Source organism: Saccostrea cucullata, unplaced genomic scaffold, assembly GCF_032062105.1.
Source record: "Saccostrea cucullata isolate Sc308-1 unplaced genomic scaffold, CSIRO_AGI_Scuc_v1 ctg2252, whole genome shotgun sequence".
In the NCBI taxonomy this organism is placed as follows: domain Eukaryota; kingdom Metazoa; phylum Mollusca; class Bivalvia; order Ostreida; family Ostreidae; genus Saccostrea; species Saccostrea cuccullata.
The window spans coordinates 102,059-117,914 of NW_026923728.1; the positions used below are offsets into that span (position 1 = coordinate 102,059).

At 31.6% G+C, this 15,856-nt stretch overlaps 1 protein-coding gene across 3 annotated transcripts in view; it reads right to left on the bottom strand.

The window, feature by feature from the left end:
• Nucleotides 1-324: 324 nt before the first annotated feature.
• The window catches only part of LOC134264786 (uncharacterized), a 112,503-nt gene continuing 96,971 nt past the window's right edge, over nt 325-15,856 (bottom strand). Inside the window, exons 2-3 of one of the 3 annotated variants that reach the window (XM_062747071.1) lie at nt 632-883; nt 325-485 (exon numbers count right to left, since the gene is read on the bottom strand). In XM_062747071.1, coding sequence (XP_062603055.1) covers nt 376-485; nt 632-883 — 362 coding nt within the window. In that variant the 3' untranslated portion in view covers nt 325-375. Of the gene's footprint in view, nt 486-627; nt 884-15,856 lie in introns of all 3 variants that reach the window. The other 2 variants (XM_062747073.1, XM_062747072.1) reach the window with 2 other exon arrangements.

The following is a 15,856-nucleotide window of genomic DNA, read 5'->3' on the forward strand; positions in this document are numbered from 1 at the left end:
AAATTTCATTCTAATTTTTCTAAGCATAAAACATACAAGTATATTTCCAATAATTAAATTTTTTTAACATTCCGTTTTCGTAATTTTCAACTAGATCGGGCCTCGTTAAATCAATTTATTTTAAAAAGTGTAAAAGTATTATTAATAAGGGAGCACATTAATCAGACATATGAGGAATGTATGTGACATATATATAAGGAAGTTAACAATCTAGTCTAGAATAATACGCCTTAGTGGTTTTTAATAAACATGTATTATACCTCAATTGCTGTGATAAGTAAGGACGGAAGAACAGCATACCTTTATTGATATTTTTTGTTGTTTTAGCTCTGCTAATAATGACGTCATACTTGACGTAGTTCCGACTTCGCCAATTTATTGAAAGGTAGGGTTGATGTGATGTGTCAGCCGTGATCGAACTTCTGCTCTTGTTAATTCTGTCCTTATCTGGACTGCGGGTCCAACTAATTTGATTGGACAAAATTCTAAAAGGAGGGAAAATAAGCACTAAGTTAACACAGCAATTAGATATTAACATTATTTGAACAAATTGTATTGTTATATATGACGTCATTTAAACCACTACAAAAAGGATATGGAAATAACGAATAGTATTAAGCTTTGTACCAACCAAGTACAGAAAGTTCACTTTTCTCCATTGTACTTCCGGACTTCAATATGCACTGATAGGTGGCGCTGTCATTGACTGTGACATCATGGATAATCAATGAGACTACGTGTGGAGGATCCAGAAGGATGTGAAATTTCTGGTTGTTTGTTCCTATTTTCTCACCGTTTCTTTCCCACGTGACCTTATCAAACCTTCTGTCAATATCATCAATAGTTAAGGCCACGTGATTGCCATACTGTCGAACTCTGACAACTGAAAGTAACGGGTAAAACATTTACACATGCTATATATAGAAATATTTTCATCATCTTGCCATCTAATATACCGTTCACGGTAGATCAGTTAGTAAAGCGCTGGTTCCGAAATTGGGAAGTTTAAGTTCGAATTTCGGCCGCGACTTACCTACATGTAAAACAAATAGTTAGCAACTGTTCCTTCGCCTTGCGCTCGGTGCTTTGAAAATTGCTGGTCCTTTAATATTTGGGTGATACTTCAAAAACCGAGGCCCTGTGTTACGACAGGCGTTGGTAAGATAAAGATCTCTCCTTGCATAATTGTCCTTAGTTCTGGTTAAGGGTAAAAATTTGAAGCCCTTCAGCAGTATTCTGTAGATTCCTTATTTTTCGCGATTACTTTTTTATCGCAAACTGGCTCTTTAACGTCAAATCGCGAGAATTATAATTCGCAATTTAACGGCTGATTCACAGAATTTACCTAGATTTCAGCACCATAAAAATAAAAGCGAGTAATATTTTTTCGCAAGGGATACTTCTCGCGAAATTACGCGAAAATTAATTTCTTGCGTATTATTAGGAATCTACAGTATGCTGACCTCTTAATATGAGTGAAAAGTTACCGAATGGGATGTAAAACAACATAAAATCAATCAACTTCTTATTAATAAACCTGATTATTTTATCACAACGTTGCCTGAATATGAACAAAACCCGACAAAATATGATATTGAGTCTCCCTATGGTGTATATTAACGAATCACTGGCAAAGAAGTCCACAAAAGAGAGTAGATATCTGATTTTCATCTGAAATTAGTTATATGAATATTGAAGTACGATTTCCAGTCAACTTTTTTAACTAAAGATAATAGGTTTTCATTTCTAACATTTCAAATATTTAGGGGTATTTTAAAACACGATGTGGAATATTTGCAAACAACTTGTGATATGATCTTTGACATTCTCTAAGATATTCTTATGATAAAGTTGGGTTTATTCTACTTATGTATTAATTTTCTATATCCCATTGCATTGATGTTCCTTCTTTAAACCGATGATCTTTTGTTAATTATAATTAAATAGCAGAGATCTGCTTAATAAAGTTATTGTTATTATGAAAAACAACGACATGTGGTTCAAACGTAAATAAACAGCAAAGCATGGTGATTTGAATACATTTTTAAATTTTACTAATGGTTCAGGAAGAATAAATTTGCAATGCATTCTGGAAAAATAATTAAGATTCATTTCCATTTTTTTAAAGGAATTCATAAAAATAAATAGCTCCCATAAGAATTCACTGGTTTTCTTTTTACTACGTCTATCGGCTTGTCTGGCTGTAATTCTGTCAGTCCACATATTTTCCGTATTCTGAATAGATATTCTAATGATTATCCCATCAGATTCATATTTTATGCCAAAATCAATACGCTTTATTAATCGGGTGAGACATAGGTATATATAAAATGCCATTTTTATATAAGAGAATTTTTTCTACTGTATGCAGTGAATCCCCAGGGATTAAGTGTGTAACCTTGTTCAGAAGAACCTGAGCCTAATTAATTGATGTAAAAATCACAATTATATAAGATATTTAAGAAAGTTTATGCATCGTTTTTATTATGAAAGTAAAAATTAATTATGAAGCAACATGAAATAGTGGCGCATTGTGTTTTACTTCTGAACAATACACAGAGCAGCTTCACTCATTAAACAATTAGACTACCTTCCTTGTGATTTAAGTGTGCTGTTGTTCTAAATTATTACATCCACAACTATAGCGGTATCACACGATATCAATGTGATTTGATATCGTGAATATTTCCACAAATACTTTTTTATAAATGTTATTTAAAAAACTTTTAAAAAAATTTTTACTCATATAAATTTATAAGAACCTTATTCAAGATAACTCAAACCCGTAGAAGTAGATACCGATTTAAGTTTACTAATTGAAAGGGCTGCCAAAATTCAACTTTTTTTTTCAATTGATTTTGTTTACACACTGGTGGCTCTAAACTATATTGTAAATGACATCTGTCACCTCCTTCACAGGTTTGGATACTAAAGAGAATACAGGTACCGTATTTCGGTAATAGAGGTAGTCTTACGTAGACCTCCCCATTACTTCCTTGTCTGGACTGTAGGCAAAACATCACAATCAATTAATTGGGATCATTCATTATATTGAAGAGGAGTAATAGTAAAGGGTGAACAGTGATGTCAATAACAGGAAAACAATCTTAATCCATAGACGGAACTCATTAGAATGAACAGGAGCAATTGTAAATAGCGATCCCAACCACAGGAAAACATTTTTCCAGATTTCCTGCTTTGTCAATGGATACCTCAATTCGTCAAACAGCGTCTCAATGTAATTGTTTTACACATTGATACAATGGAAACATTATCTAATCATGTGGGATATTTTCGTTAAAATTAAAGGGGGTCATTTTGGGGCAACCTGTGTTATTTTGTTATATTGACGTATTAGAGATGAAAACGCAGATATATAATTTGAAAATCAATGTTTGCATTACAAAGGTGAAATCATTTTTCAATAAAATTGTTTTCTCCAAACTGTATTTTAAGCTGTTTCTTCTAATAATTATACATTAACGTATATAAGGATTTTGGAACCATTTCGTGCTAGGGCTTAAACATGTACTAGCTGCAGAAACATGGCATAATGTTGGAGGTAAAACACCTAATAACGGCCTCAAAATTAAATACATTTTTTTTGGAATTTATATATCAAGTTAGCATATTTTCAATTTTCCCTTTTTATAGCCCTTTCCAGCGAGTATGTTAACCCTTTAACTACCAGAGATTTTGCGTTTTTACAGCAAAATCAACTAAAAACTTTCGAATAGATATTTTGACATTTTCTAGTCACCTTTACATAAAGCAACCTACATATTTTCTGAAAGGTAAAATTATAAACTATTTGATTACGTAAAAGAAAATGACGCCAAGTTAATTCAATATAACTGTACTGTTGCTCAATAATAGTGGACTGTTGATCAATAAGATTCTGCTGTTTCATAATTATTTATTTTGAACTTTGGTATTTTTAGACGGTCATATTCAATGTAATAATGTCACAGTTTTAAGTATATTTTTTAAGGTGTGGATAAAAGAGAACTTCGAGAAGAAGGAGCTCAGAATCTCAAACAAAAAGAGGAAGAAGATTAAAACCACATGGGTCTGGCTTACAATGTACAAAAAAATATTAAGGCAAAATAATATACTCTATATTAACTTTTAAACAGGCTTATTTTCTTTTTAAATAAAATTTTCAAAAACATAAGTGAAGTTCTACGGGTCTAATCGCTGGTTGAATTTGTGGTCTGGTCATCATAATTTTTTTCTTCTTTCTAATGACACATATTTAAATTTTATTTTCAGGCTGTGACAATCCCCATCAATTTGGAACTGATTTTTATTTCGGATTTTCAAAATAAAGTGTCTTGAAAAATAAGAAAATATTACATTTTGAATATGATCATGAAAAATTATAAACATGAAAATTAATCATGAATTGTATTCTGTGTTATTCAATTGATAAAAATATTTGTAAAAAATTTCAATAAATGTGTTTGTTGTTTTTTTTTAAAAAAATTTTCATCACGCAGCACAGTTAAGATTACAGTAAGAAGGCGGGGCTTAATTTGTACGGGAAATGTTTACTATGACGTCACGCATAATATAAGGTCTTCAAAATACCACAAAATGAAATTATATGCTATTTCAAACAGCTGGATAGCTGTATACTACATACAAACGTACTATTACATGCAGTTTTGTCATTTGTTAAATCCCATTCAACAGTATATAAACGATGCATCGGTCGCAATGCTCTTGTCAATGTGACGTCATCTCGAAAAAATGACGCAAATTTTTCACAGTGAGAGGCTGATCAAGTCACATTTTGTACAGTGAAAAATGTCTTGTTCTCAAATAAAATATCATTTACAGTAAAATAAAAAGCCATTAACTCGGATGCGATGTCTATTTTAGTATTTTATTTAAAAACAGTACGTGCACTCTTCAGACATGCGATACTGTCGTGTGTTTGTATGCAGATTCATTGAAAAAGTAATGGAAGGGCTCTAATAAATCGATTTATTGCAAGGGCATACCCTAAATGTATCTTGTTAAAATTTTACACTAAAAATCAAGAAGCATTAAGATATTTGAAAATTGCTGCGAACCTCTTGAAATCTTGCAAATAAATTAATTATAGCTATATTTAATGTAGTTGACCAGCAAAATATTTAACCTGCCGTCCAACAAATTAAATTTTACCAATTAAAAAAGGGAATCTATGTAGGTTCGCAGCACTTTTCACAAACTGCATATAGTGTTGAAAAAGATCATAAAATAAACTAAGACTTTTAACTTAGTTATGCCCTTGCAATATTGAAATTTATAGATGACCTCTAAACTGCAAGTATAATTGCCAAAGTCATGTGACGTCGACATCAAATGACAAGTCTAAATAAAAAAATCTAAATGTCCCCAACATGTAGATTTAAACCACATTACATTTATTTTATATCAGTGAATTCCTAAAAAGATTCGCCCATCCTAATAGAGTATGTATTTTTTATCTTAAAAAATCGCCGATATTTCCATTAGTAAGCTTAACTGTGCTGCGCAGATATTGAATGTTTCAGCCAGAAATATGAATGTGTATTTTATACATCCCTTTAAATTGAAAAATGCACGTCTTGAGGATGCTTTAATATTTGCATGACACATCATGACTGCACTTTTGAAGGCTTTTATCCTATACATTTGCAAAAAAATATCCTAATGTAAGAGGGTTGAAATTTAAAAACTTTTAAAGCTTTTACATATTTAGTGGATTCAAGTTTAGTCCAATCAATAAATATATATTTTGTATTTGAATGGGGCCAAAATATAGAATTGTTTGGGGAAAGGAAGCTTTAAAAATGTAAAAAAAAAAGAAAAAAGACAGAAAAAAGATGGACGTTGTTCACAGTTGCTATTTGGCCTTTTTTGCAAGTTATTTTTCCCCCAATTTTTTTTCCCAAATTGGACCGGTGCTTTATTGTATACTATCCAGTTAATATTATACATTTATTGACTGAGTTCGAGGGCAACATGCGTTTTGTCGGACCCAAGAACCAAACTGTCTGCCTGAGGCCGTTAGGCCGAAGGCAGACAGTTTGGTTCGAGGGTTCGACAAACGCATTTTGCCCGAGAACTCTGTCAATAAATGTTTTGTTATACCTTTCATTTTATTTTATTTTTTTTATATTTACATGTATTTTGTACTTAATTCCGTGATGTAACATCAGATCTATCACTGTTTAACACCAGCGAATGAAAATGAGATTAAGCTCCGCCCACTCTGTGACGTAAGCGGTCCAACATCTCTCTGAGCGGTCCAACATCTCACTCAGCGGTCCAACATCGATTTTTTTATGCCCGCTCAGCAAAACATTAAAAATGTTAGACTTTTTTTGTATAGAATTGTATAGAAACAAATTTCTAAAGGTATAACAATAGAAATTCTTTTAAATTAATCAACTCTCCAAAACCCTTACCAATCTGTGTGAAGTCAACTTTTTATGGATTAGGCCAATAAGTGGGAATGGTTTGTTAAAAGAAATATATGGAAATCGCAACAACTTCAAGGTATAAATTTTTTAAACAAAACAAATCAGGCACTGGCCCAACAAGAAACTCTAAAACATCAGAGTTGGGTTCAGGTGCCATGCAGAAGTGAGCATCCCTTGTCGACCGGTCACACCCGCAATGGTCCTTGACATGGTCAGAAAATTGCCCAGCAATTGGTATGCAAAATGAAAGTCAGTATTTGAATTAAACATAGATTGTAATTACTGACAAGGTCATTTAAATCGATCATAGAACTTACAAAATACTGACTGTTTATATTTTTGCACACAATTTGTTTGTCAAGAACATCGTTTAAGAAAATGTTCATAAATAGAGCATGTTCTTGCGTATCGAATAAACTGAGTTATGTCTGAGAGATATTTATTCCCACTATTTGTTGTTAAATCCTTTCTATCGAAGTTTGAACCGTGCCAAATTCGGATAAAATCAAAGCAAAATTTGTATGGGCTACACTTGGTGCGATGGTGTAATTTCAATAGTATTTAATTACAGTGAAACCTGTCAAATCCGACATGCACTGGAAGACAAATTTTGTGTCGAAAAGGACAGGGTGTCGGATTGAACAGTGTTAAAAACAAGGAAAATACTCAAATGGGAAAGAAATTTAACGTCGGAATTCACAATGTGTCGGATTATTCAGGTGTCGGATTAGACAGTTTTCACATTATTTTTTTCTCACTTAACCCCTTCACTTCCGTACCGGTCAAATTGACCGGTGGCGCGTTAAAACACGACTTCGCAAAAATAAGATCTCCGTATCTATTTTATGGTAGCATGAAGGCATATAAACTATATATCATCTTTTTGGAAATTTTCTCTACTTTTAAAATATCTAAAAAGATCATGTTTTGATTGTCGGTATTTAATCGATTTTACGTTGTAAAGACAAACGTGACTTTTTGAAAATGGCGTAATTTTCCAAAGCAATTGCCGATTTTCCAGACGATTGACATTTTTTTCCTGATTAACTTTATAAAGAAAGTATGGTATATTCTTAAAGCATATTTTCTCTGCTTTCAAAATATGTAAAAATTATTGTTATTACTTTATAGTATATTTTAAAAACAAGAATTTTCTTGCACTTATATATGTTTTTTCTCGATTTTGTTAGTAATGTTCAAACAAAGCTCAGTTTTACGTTTATTTCTGTGTTGAAATAGGGAAAACAAAATAAAGCTGGTAAAAGTAGAGAAAATTTCCTTTACAACAAGCCCTTACAGGCCTTCTTACGCTCAGTATTTTTTTGATTACGATAATTTGAATTTGTGACCTTCGCATAGTTTTTTTTGAAAAAATCGGTCAATACTTACATGTAACGTCAAGGTCGACATTGTTGCGTCTTTCTTGAAACAACAAATTCTTTTACAAGACTTTTTTGACAATTTAAATATATATTTTTTACTGAAATAAATGCATAATACAAAAAAATAGATTTAAAAAAAACAAATATATACTATCGTTCTGCCTTTTGTGTGAAAAATGAAATGTTAATTTATTCATCCGTGGACATGTAATGATGTAAATTTCATGTAGTGATGTACAATGTTGAGAAAAATTGTAGATTCCCTAAACGTCGATCTTTACCAAAAAAAAAATCAGATTTTAATATTGTTGTATCTTGTTATACTGTATACTTAATTTGCAATTTAATTAGATCTATATTGGCACGAAATTTAACAATACAAAAACTTGCATTTATGAATAAATACGACTCATCACTGTATGAGTTGATACGAATTGAAATAACCACGTGTTTCCGCCATGGTAGCAGTAAACAAACAACATGATGATGATCCGAAATCTGAACGTCAATTTTCATGTATTATTTCACGACGAAGATCATCGCATCAATGAATCAAATAATACGGACATGCCTAATTGGTATTAGCAGGTAAGAATACCTGTATATTGACTGAATTAATTTTAAAACGCAATTAGTTAACGTTCAAAAGAAAACTAAATGTACACATGTACTAGATCTTCATATTTCAGTGTGCGTATTTCGTATTGTTCAGCCAATTTTGTGTTTCTTTTGAACTTTGATGCTTTTGACAATCACTCGTAAGTTCAAAGTAAAATCAAAGTTGCCATAACAATGGATAGTTGTTTTCAATATGTGTGTACCAGTGTGTACATGTCATGTACCACGTTCACATTGAATTTTTAGGGTGCTGGCACCTTATGCAACAATACTTTCATCTGTGAATACCCACTTGCTAACCCCACCATGAACTACGAAGGCCAATTAATATGTAAAGGCACAAATGAACAGGTAAATTTTTGTTTTGGTATTGAAAATTTCTGTATTTCTAATATTTCAAAAAATAAAGTCAAATTTCATTTGTGTCATTCTCATGACATTGCAATCATACAAGTTTATAAACATTTGATTTATATTTTGAAAAATAAGTGTTTGAAACACATAATACTTATGATGCTTGATTATTCATACAAACACATTATTTAAACACGTAATATCTACATGTATTTGAATGAATGCCGAGATATGGAACAAGCTGTTTTTATAGACTGCTGTTTATTTCCAATCTGCATAAAGTATGTGGTTAGAATTTCCATTTTCTCAATTTTTCAGACACTTTCCAATTATTGTACATCATATACATGGGTGGTCAAACTCACTGGATGGTTAATCAACACTCCCATGCTCACGAACAGCGTTGCCCCAGGAATTTTGCCCTGAAGTAACATTGCAGTCTATTGTCTCCTTTCCTTTTACAACCCTGGCAGTCATGCAGGTATGCAATCTATGAAAGCCATGAAGGGACATAGAATTTTTAAAAATTTATAAAAGTAAACAGAGTTCTCGATTCATACAATCCGTTCTCTCGGATTGACAATCTGTTATAACAAATTGCCAATTCATTCTCACAGATTATCAATTTGTTCCCTCAAATTACACAATCCGTTATCTCAGATTGAATAATTCATCTCTTAGTTTAAATGATTTGTTCCCTCTGAATGTAAACCCTTCCCATGATTTCATGAAAATTATTTATCTGTACATATCGGATATGGTAATATTAAAGAATAAAATGTTGTAGTATTTTACATCCTACCTTTTATTACATATTGCGGTCCAAAATGAGAAAAATACATGCACAATTTCAAATCCATAAGCTAGTACTGATATTTGTACAACAAAAAATCTTAAAGGTTTTTGTGTTGCGTGTATATTAGAATAATTGGAAGTCCTAAATAGTAAAAGTGAATATGGGTCCTGTGTAATCATAATATTTCTAAAATAAATTTACATTGAATTAGTTACGAAAGAGGTTGGAAATGACCAGTTGCTGAAACAAAATAAATAGAATGCACTAAATGAAGTGAAAAGAAGCAGTAGTAATGCAAAAGTCCGATCAAATAATACAAAGAATGGATGGCCTTAATACCCTATTTTGGATCTTTTTGCTACTACTCTACCAAACTATAAATGAAGTCAATCCAAAATATATTACAAGCAAATTGAAAGAACAAGGCATACAGGGTTATTTTAGGTAGAGCATTTGCACAAAAGCAATGCCTTGTTATCATAAGTGAACATTGAAGCACCGATACATTTGTGTAGTCTTCGATTTTTCACATGTATCCGGAGTAGTTTTTAGGTCACGGAATGAATAATAATAGGAGGCGGGTCTATCGGTCAGCGTATTTGTTGACATTTCTCTCCTTCTCTCTCTCTCTAGAATTCGAACACATGTTTGGCATATTATATTATATGCATGTCACTATGATTTTTTTTACATGCGTGAATAGGCAAAATTAAAAAAAGAAATTAATTTGCCAAATTCTAAAAACGGCAACCAAACATAGTGATTTACATTGAGGTCAGGTTGAAGAATACCATTTTCACGAGTACACTAGCAGGTGGACATCACGTGTTGAATTAAAACATTTAATAAGTCAATCAAAGTGATAACAATATAAGCGAGAAGTTTGTTTTGAACATGTCTTTGTTAAATTAAGTCGGTCGGCTCTTCTCCTTTTAATATGACATTATTTTGTTCAATGTACAACTACAGTTTTCTTAAGAACAGTCGACAAAGGTGGGCTGACTTTGAATTCAAACGATGAAAAACGAGTGACCCTGAGTATCTGTTGATATTCAAGAAATCACCATACACCCTTGTCTTCTACGTTTGTTAAGTTTATCTCTAAAAGAGCGCTTTTACATAGTTTACTTCAAAAAGAGAATTTTAAATTCGCATCTGTACTTTTAGAACATGCATGGTTAAGGTATACGGGGTTTATATCATGATTTTATGAAACTTTTATTTACACAATTTTTTTTCTAGCAAGTTAAGACCACACAGGCTTTTGAGCAAATAAAACACGATATCTGGAATTCAAAGGTGGGATCAGGTGCCATGGAGGAGAGAGCATTCTCTGTCGACTGGTCACACCTGTTTTGTGGTTTGTTATGATCGCGTAATGAGAAAAAAACGTATATAATTCAATGTGCAAATATTGGCCTAACAATTTGTATGAAAGAGATCTGTTAACGTAAGCCTTAACAGTAAATTGTAGTTGCAAATGAGCTTTCTTTATTGATCAAAGAATTTGCAAAATTTTTACTTTAAAGGAGATTCTTGATATCCTTGTATATGTAACTTGATATCTTTATATCATCGGCTTATTTTTAGATATCAGCCTCTCTTTAGAAATAGATCCGCTAAACTTGCTTTTGCATATTCAATGAACTTGAAGACATAAATACCTTTTTTATTTTATATATACTTACATCTAATGATTCAATGTTTCATAATAAGCATAGTGAGTATCTTTTTTGTCTTATAGACTGTGGCATTGTTCAACTCTCATAAACAGTACAATAAAAAAAAAAGCAGATAGGGCATTTTTTTGAAGACCAATTGATAAATTTATAATGCACTTTTTTTTAACTTATGTGTAGTAGATGAATATCAAACATGAAAAATAAATTAAAAAGAGTCTGTTTTCAGATTAAGTTATGAAACAAAAAATATCCTGTAATAATCTAGATATAAATATTAGGCTCAAAAGGATACTTTTTTAAAGTCACATTTTTGGAATTTCTTTTAGATTTGTAATTTAACAGGAGTAAAACATTTACCAAAAAACTCAATCACAAGAGGTTTGACTGGTCGCAGGTGATGTTTCTTCCTCGTGGGTACCTGATCTCACCTTAAGTATCTCCAGTGTTCCATGTTTCTCTGTTCACGATAAGGTATATAATTGTTCGTTATTCTATCTTATATCCTAAATATTTTTAAGCTTATACCTAACGGATGGATTTAGTCTACCCGCACTCTTGTTTACACTCAGGTCACACACATTAAAAGCCAGCGTAATCGGTGCATGAAGTTTGTTAAAATCCATCATTTTCTAGGGCAACCTTAAACGTCTTATTTATAATGCGGCAATATAAAACATTTTTATTTTGTAAAGAGCTTGAAACCTCATGTTATGCAACTAGTTCAATAGATTTTAGACCTTGAATTGTTTCTTTTCTCCATATGTTTCATCATTTTTCTACCACAGAGGAAAAGCTGTAGGAGAAAAATTCAGACTGCAGATCTACACTTGGTAAGTTAAGCAAATTTTCTCACTAGGACTTTTGAAACCACAAGACTTATCGAAAAACTTTATAGTTCATGATTTTGGATATCAAAAGTTAATAATAATCCGATAAGGGCCCCCCCCCCCCCCTCTGTATTTGACATATGACCTCTTTTAAACTTTTTACCCAGGCCCTTCCGCAGTGCACGCTTATTATCTCTACTCCTCCAAAAGCGTAAACCATAGGGATAGAGAAACTTCACTAATGTTTCCGACTACTTGAGGGGACTTTTCAATCTTTTCATTGCAAAATAACTTCTCGAGCCTTTTTATAAGTTATCACTCCTGGGTCCGCCGTCATAAAACTTTGAGAAATCTCAAAAATATTCTCAACTCAACTATTGAGAACTACTCAGCTGAGAATTTAAGAATGAAAGAGTTTAAGGAAATTTTATTTTTCTCAACTTTTTATGACGGCCGCTGAGTCTGAAAATTTTGGATTTGAGAAAATTCTCAGACTTAAGTATGTTTTATAGCGGCGGACCCTGGGTGTTTTCGGATATTTACAAATAATGAATTTTACTTTCTAAACGAGAAGTCGTACAAAGACACTGGACCAACTGCAATAAATTCTTTGACATTTGACCTAGAAATTTATTTGAAGATCACAGGTCAAGGTCATTTAAATTAGCTCTCTGTTAAATGTTTTCAAATTATCGCCATGAAACGATTATTGCATAAACTGTAATTATAACTTTGCTCATAAATTCATGGTTTACAGTGGCAGATATTTCTTTTTAAATGGAATACAAAACACAAAAAAAGATAAAAAGATAAAAATTAAAAATACAGTGTGTTTTGTCTGGGTGATCTGCTTTTCTAAAAAGGTATCTTCACAATTTAAGGTTCTGTCAATAATTAAGCATAATTACTCTAGAAAAAAGAGGAGTGTCTACTTATTTAAACATTTAACATTAAAAGAAAATAATGTTAATTGACGATGTTTCGACGTTACAATGTTGATTAGCAACTTCTGACGTTGTATCATTGTAATTGACAACATTTATAGTAACTCGAGTGTGAGAAACGACCAAGGTAACTGCCTATTAATTATAAAATGGACTGTATGAAACGAAATGTAAAGTAAATGTTGGTTTGTAGCCAAGGTGTGAAAAACCAATCATGTCAAAAAATGACGTTGTTCATGTGTTGTAGATATTGAACTTCAGAAATTAAAATATGCTGGCACAATCAAGCGAGGATTTCTTTCATTGTATAAATTCATTTGCAATATTATATGAATTAAATCTTAACTCAGCTCCAGGGAATCTCAGCAAAATAATTGTACGAGGTAGAAGAGGCAGACATTGAAAAACAATCACGTTGTTGGACGTCATAAAAATAAAAGTGTAAAGACGAATAATAACCTCCCATCAAATAATGATCAGGGGTCATTTTTCAACGACAAAAAATGACACCCCCATCCGTAGAAAAAAAATCATTTTTTGTAGAAAAAGTCTTAGAGGTCATTATTTTATATGTTAGTCCTATAAAAAATTGACCCCCATTGAAAAATGACCCCTTTAAGTGATACAAAGTTTATAACAGGTGAAAGGGAAAAATATGCTGTATATTGCTCTTCCTTCGAGTAATTCATGCATTTGTTCGAATATAGATTTGATCTTTATTCTTCTTAGCACGTAGAGGTAAAAAAGTTCCTCATTTCTCTATGCCGAAATATTGACAAATAAGTTTTCAGGAATTAACAATCAATCAATTGATATTCATTTCTCTGATTAAGGAGCAAACCTAGAAAATCAAAGATGGTTCATGTAAATGGATAAACGCACGCTGGAGATAAAATCTACGAATATGATTTATTTTCTTTACTGACTCCATCGATACGTTGTTTCAGAAAAAAAAAATGTTGAAAAAAAAAGTAGCAGACAAATAGCGTACAAACAAATAATTGTTCGAATCAATAAGGTTTCATTCGGACGAGTGAGTGGAAATAGAAATGGATGACAGGAGGCCCTGATGCAATATATTTTTTATATGTTTCATTCTATACATGCAAACTATCACTATATTATTAAGATATTTTAAATTGTTGCAAATACATATTCTTTTTAACCCCCCCCCCCCTTTCGGTAGAACAACCAGACTTGCAATGAACATTTTCAAGTAAGAAATTAATAATTTACATTCATGAATTTTGAAAGGGGATAACACTCCGCCCCACCTTTGATTCTATGTTCCTGAATGTGTTATGTGCATTTTTTTCCACTCAAGTAGAGATGTTTTTACTATACTGTTTTGAAAAAAATATTGGGTGATTAAATGAGTTTCATTTTGAAACTAGAAATTGTTAAAAAAAATACATTCTGAAAAAATGGATAGGGGGTAATCTCTCCTCCTTCTCCTATTCTTTGTGTCTGAATAATATGATTATTTGACTGGATTTGGGATGCAGGTGAAATAACTTTTCAGAATTGTTTTCAATCTATAAAATCTGCATTTCATTCACAGTGTGATCCACGCTAATGCCATTTATACATCCATGCTATTGATTGATGATTTTTACCCATTAAAAATGTAGGTAAAATATTTCTTTTGCAATTCATAAAGACAAAATCACAGGTATTTAGACACAGATTTGAAAGTAATATTTTCTGTATAATATCACGAATTATCTATTCTAATAGCATTTCACACAAAAATTAATTAGAAATCTTAATTCATTAAAAAGTTATTCAAACTTCATATTTTTTTGCTGATTTGATTGGCACATCCTTGCACTTTCACAAATTTTAACTTTATTCTTTATTCTACGCAAAAGTGGCAATCTTGTTGTGTATTAAGGAGAAATATTAAAACAAATCCAGAAAAATAATTTCATTCAGAGTAGAAATGTTAGAAAGCAAAACTCCTTCTCAGGTATCGTTATTCCAAAATAAGTTTTGTGTACAGAGTTTTGCAAATCGATCACACTCGTGTTTTGTACACAGTTTATGTAAACACGCAGTTTATGTAAGCGCACGAGCTCTGTTATTGTTGATGCTTACGATTCACCGGGTGCGTTCAATCGTCAAAATCTGCTCACCACAACTGCAACCACGGACTGACAATATATTGTACGTTTCTTTTGCTTTCGAACATGTTTACTCTGAATTTTCTGTATTATTGTACTAATATTTTTCATTTATACTCAACAAGATTGTTACTTTTTCTTAAGTATTAAGAGTAAAATTAAAATTTGTGAAAGTGCAAGGATGTATCAATCAAAGCCGCCAAAAAATTTGAAGTTTGAATAACGTTTAAATGAATAAAGATTTTGAATTAATTTTTTGTCTGAAAGGCTATTAAAATATATAAGTCGTAATATTATAGAGAAAATATTAACCTCAGATCTGTGTTCAAGTACCTTCAATAAACAGAATGTCTGTTTAGAAAGCTTTATTCTGCTTGGAGCTTTGTGTTTGTTTTCAAGAGCAAATAACTAAAGCTATAAACAACATAAAATGATATTACCTGTATTAGCTTTATGTAAATATATTTAAATGTTGAATATATATTGGTTATATTGATAAACTTAACTATAGATTGTTTGTTGAGAGAGCATGTTCACTGAATATTTTCGATTTGAGGCATACTTTAATGATATATCATAGTTAATATTAGTAAGCTATGGAATATTATTGTGTCAGGATTTTATTATGGTAAATAAAAGCTTTCACTTATAAGATTGAAGTATTTTTGCTATGAT